The sequence below is a fragment of the Triticum dicoccoides genome, chromosome 1A (genome assembly GCF_002162155.2).
Source record: "Triticum dicoccoides isolate Atlit2015 ecotype Zavitan chromosome 1A, WEW_v2.0, whole genome shotgun sequence".
NCBI lineage: Eukaryota > Viridiplantae > Streptophyta > Magnoliopsida > Poales > Poaceae > Triticum > Triticum dicoccoides.
Window position 1 is genome coordinate 545,464,047 of NC_041380.1, and position 5,398 is coordinate 545,469,444.

General features: G+C 38.0%; 1 protein-coding gene across 1 annotated transcript in view; it reads right to left on the reverse strand.

The window, feature by feature from the left end:
• Positions 1-3,742: 3,742 nt before the first annotated feature.
• LOC119287818 (probable WRKY transcription factor 24) overlaps positions 3,743-5,398 on the reverse strand; it is a 4,685-nt gene continuing 3,029 nt past the window's right edge. Inside the window, exon 2 of the mRNA XM_037567446.1 lies at positions 3,743-4,245. Within this exon, the coding sequence (XP_037423343.1) occupies positions 4,068-4,245 (178 nt within the window). The 3' untranslated portion in view covers positions 3,743-4,067. The remainder of the gene's footprint in view (positions 4,246-5,398) is intronic.

Sequence of the window (5,398 nt, forward strand, 5' to 3'; positions counted from 1 at the left end):
TGGAAGAATGCCTTCAGGGTGAGCGGAATCGGGAAAACAATTCAATCTAGTGTGTTCCACAAAACTGCAAACGTAGCATGCACTCTTTAGTTTAGATTTCATCTATCTTCCTCCTCCAAAACGCTTTTCCCTAAGTACATAGCAGCCCTTTCAGGGAATCGGGCGAGGGTTCCGATGCATTACTTCAAAAGTGAAGTCATTTGACTTTACCACCATTGTACTTATTTAGAGGAATCCACGTGCTTATTCACCTAGCGTGAGATTGTAACATTTCAATTTTGATGACACCCTCATTTTCTTTTGCAATGACACTTGACTAAACATATATTTGAATCCACATCCTCCTATACAAACATGCACTTATGGTTCCAATAGATAATATCGAGATCGGTCAGTTTTTGTAAATGCGAACCTCGTTGCAGCAACAGTAATAGATTTTATCCATTAGATAATATTGAGATTGCAAGGATTATTTCCTTGGCATCTTGCATCTAGTCAAGTCATTTGAGATTTTATTAATTTGATTCAGGTGTAATTGATTTTATCTAAATATAACCAACCATATGTGGTTGGTCACTGAGATGTGGTGTTAGTGTTATGCGACAATTTGAGGGTTTTATCTCTAGTCAACATGTGAGTTTCAGACATGTCTTCCTTTTAACAATGATATGTCTATGTAGTGGAGCAAATTTCATTCTTGAGTTGACTTGTGTTTAGATAAATGGAGTTGTTGCTTAAGGAGCAACTATCTCACTCGTTGTTATCATCATTCTATAGTGCATTTTGCAAATATAAAGTTACCATGGTACATATTAACTTGACATGAGACTGTAACCTATAAATCCATCTATGCACTAATGCTACTTCTCTTCACCACCATTATACCAAGACATTTAATAATACTAAATATCTACTACATCTAATTAATTGTCATGCAATGAGTAAAATCACACCTACTTGAGTGGGGTATCATGCATATTTTCTCTCTACATATGCCAAAAATTTGAAGATGCCATGCAAGGGGTGACCCATGTAGTGAAGCTAGCAAACGGAGGGCATATTACTTTCTTGTCTTCTCTCGAAAAAACAACTTGGGAATATGGTGGTACATTCAGGATGAGCGGCATTGGGGAAAGGGTTCAATCGAGCTCCCTTGTTGATATTGCAATACTGAAGATATCTCCTCTTTAGGCAAACATATTGTTAAATCCGATGAGTTTGAACCATTCCCTCATTCTTCTTTGTTGTGTTTATCTTCCTTTTCCCGATTTGGCATTGACAAAGGCCACATGTGCAAGCCACTCCTCCAGTTGGTTGCTTTAGTGGCCGATAGCGAATTGGCCTCCACGGTTAGCTAAATTTGCTTCGACTTAACGTAAATTGGTGTACTAATTTTGGAATTTAATTGAATTAATTATCCCATCAAAATAAGTTTCCTGGCCATGCATCTTTCTTTTCCTCTTGTATGAGTATAAATTTTTTTCAGGTGTGACATTAATTTACTTCTAGCGCAGCTAAAATTTGCTTCAATCTGTACATAGTTTTTCTAATGTAATCGTTTGTAGCAAAGTCACTTCCATCGAGTAACGAATTTTGTCTCCATGGTAACAAAAAAATGCTTCGATTTAGCAAAAAAAAAGGGTACTACGTAGGCAAAATTTGCTTCCAAATACAATACTATTTTAATTTCATCAACCAAAGAATTCTTTCCATAGAAATATGAATTTGTTTCCATCATACAATATTTTTTATTTCAAATGACATGAGGATATGTTGCCGTGATGATGAACATTTGCTTCCGTTACACGAAGAATGTGCATCCGGCGGGGTTGGTTGAACCTGGTGAAGATAGCAAACATGCCCTTAATGTATAAGTTGAGAAGTTAATTCTTCATCTGTTGACTTGTCAATATGAGGATGTTTCTCGTAGAAGAAAAACGAGGTAAATACACCGCAAGTTGTAGAACTTGCACACGATGGTCAGTTTGGTGCATAAACTTGTAAAATACGTGTTTTTGGTCATCTAACTTGTCCCTCCATTCATATACGGTGCTTTCTACTGTACTCAACCGTATCATGTGCACACATGGCATGCCAACATGGCAAGGGCCCACAGTCAGCAGTGGTAACCTGCGTGCACTGTTTTTTTTTCTTCAGGAAGCACCCTTGCATTTTATTTATGTACGCAAAAAAATCCTCAAATGAAATAAAAAATGTTCAACCAACGGTGGGATTCGAACAGAACACCTGCTACAATCTGCCACGCTTTGATAACCACTTGACCTACATATTGTTCATGCTTTTGGAGCACAATTAGCTTTATATTAGAAAGACTGTACGACCTTAAAAAAAGACTGCACAAGTTAAAATAGAAACCAAAACGAGAAAAAGGGAAGGCACCGGTTCGAACCTATGACCACATTTTTTTAGAAGAACCAGTGAACACATAAGCTCGCCTTGTGTGGGAGCACCAACCATCCGGCCACAGTGAGTTAAAAAAACATCAGCTACAATGACATTTAAATAGATAAACACAATTTATCTTATGTATTCTTCTTTCTTTTTTCTATTTAAAAGAAAATATAGTTCATAATGAGTAGACGTCAATTTCTTTCGGACAAATCGACAAAATTCATTAGAAATTCGAAAATCTAGATAAAAATTTATATGTAAAAAAATAATGTACATAATTTTTCAGAGAAATCAACTATTTTTTGTTTGAATTCAAATAATTTAAAAATTAAAAATATGGATAAAAGTTAATATAGTGCACAATGAATATACACATTTTCTGGGGACAAATCAATTTTGTTTGTTTGAATTTGAATAATTTGAAATTTGAAAATCTAGAGAAAAGGAAATGTGGGTCAGAATGAATGTAATTGTTTTTCCAGACAAATCATCTAATTTTTGTTTGAATTAGAATACGCTATATAAAAGAAATATAGTTCATAATGAATGTATGTAAATTTCCTTCGAACAAATCAGTGGAAATTTGTTTGAATTCGAATAATTTTAAATCGGAAAATCTTGATAAAAGAAAATATAGGTCCGAATGAATTTATGTAAGTTTTCCCCAGGAAAATTAAATAATTTTTTTGTTTGAATTCGAATATTTTAAATTAAAAAATCTAGATAAAAGAAAATTTAGTGCAGAAGGAATGTACGTAATTTTCTTTCGAACAAATTAGCGGAAATATTGTTTGAATCTGAATAATTTTAAATTTGAAAATCTAAAGAAAAGAAAATATATTCAGAATATGTACTTTTATCCAAGACGTGATATACCTTATTAGTCCAAATGAAATAGCAAGCACGATCAGCTGTGGTGGTTAGGTCGTTAGCGCCATTACAAGAGTTCGCCTTTTCGAACTTGCTCCGTCCCATTTTTCCAGCCAAATATTTTTACAGCGAATACTGATGAGTGGGACCCAGCGGGCAACTATTGTTGGAGTGGTTTTGTACAGAGTAAAAAAAATGAGGGTGTTTCTACAAAAAAAAAACATCACGTGCACTAGCCACTGACAATGGTCCCTTGCCACACTGGCATGCCACGTAGGCAGCAAATACACCCACGTGCGGGAAATGTAACCGCATTTGCACACCCGCACAAGTTTGATGATCAGAAACACATATTTTACAAGTTTGTGCACCAAACTGACCATCGCGCGCAAGTTGTAAGACTTCTAATGTATTTACCTCAAGAAAAAAAAACAGTAGGTGTTTTTCCTTGTTTCTCTCATATCTTCTTTAACCACAAAAATAAGCAACCATGACAAATAGATAATTTGTAAATGTGTTATCAATTTAAACGACCAAATTACAAGGGCGACTATATATGTATCATATCATACATGTATTTTAGCATGGAATCACATGCATCTTCATCTCTACATGCATGTAAACAAGAGTAAGTACATACAACATACATGGAGAGAGATCAGTTGTATAGTGAGTAACTGGGAGGTAGGACATGTTATCCCTTCTCTTCCCGAACTGAGTATGCTGGGCTGTAGGTCACGTACGTACTCTCGTACGCATTCCTCCACATGCAGACGGTTGATTGGTTAGAGCTGTGAGAGGAACTGAAGCTGCCTGAGGATGGGGTTGAGGGCCTCCATGAGCTTCTCGCAGGGGTGGTTGTGGACGCCCTCGTACGTGGTCACCACGATGCTCGTGTCCTTGGCCAGCCGCTGCACCTGCTTCTTCACGTTGCATGTGTGGTGCGTGCACCGGTAGTAGCTCCTGGATCATCACACAAATGTCGGCATGCATGCATGTATTAGTCGGTGAAAGACAGAACGTGATGTCTTTTAAGGCAGAAAAAACTTATTAAGCAAGCTGCTGAAAGTAATATTACTTGGCACATAGTAAAAAAAAACTACTTGGCATTGCATTATCAGTTCGGCTGTAGCAATTAATCAGTGCATGTAACTGCATGGCTGACATGTGGTGTGTGTTTGCATGTGTTGCTACAACACATTACACTTGTGTACAACTTTTCAGTACTTCATCTGTTTCACAAAGCACACTAATTGAATTGCGAAATTGAATTCTATGTGCTTCAATTTGATTGAGTGTGTTTGTTGAATGTCTATCTAATAGGGCCAATCATATTACAATTTGAAAAATCTAGGGATCGGATCTTCAGTGGGGCGACTATTATTTGGGAGCGAACGCTTGAACACTTGCTGATACAAAGGAGGAAGAATGCACTGGCATGACAGGAAGAAATGAAGATTTCAATGGCCAGAGGAGGGGATAGAGAATGAAGGAGGAAGAGTAAGGCAAGGAAGGAGTTGACCAACATCAACAATGATGACAACCTGGAGAGGTGGTTGATCGACGCCTAGCTTATGAGCACCTCGATCCCCCTCCCCACCCCTCCCAATTAGTGGAATGCATAATTGTGGCTCGCCGACACCCCGACCGTACATCGTCGCATCCCCTATTGCTGGTTGGTTACAGATTGAGGTGGGATCGGTGTGGTGGATGGGAGAAAGAAGAAGGGGAGGTGAGGGTGTACAAGAAGCCTTGCGTGTGTGGGGTGGGGGAGGAAAGTGGTCGTTCAATAGGTATAGTGACCAAGTGGTCGTTGCACACTATCCTATATCCCTATTTCAATTCCTCGGATTGTCACTTGTCTACCGTCTTTCAAACTCCCATAGTCTATGCAACTGGAAGACAAAGTTGGTTAGGTCTCTTATGGTGGAATTTGTCTAATCGGGTTCAAGTTCAGGTCCTACCTTGGCCTGGGTACCTGCAACTTTGCAGATTTATTCAAATATTTATGGCACTATTCTTTCGGTGTGAAAGGACGTGCCCATCGACTATATGATGCCTATTGACTTCATCAATCTCAAGATTTACCGTCTCAAACTCATGGAGGTGCTCTGTG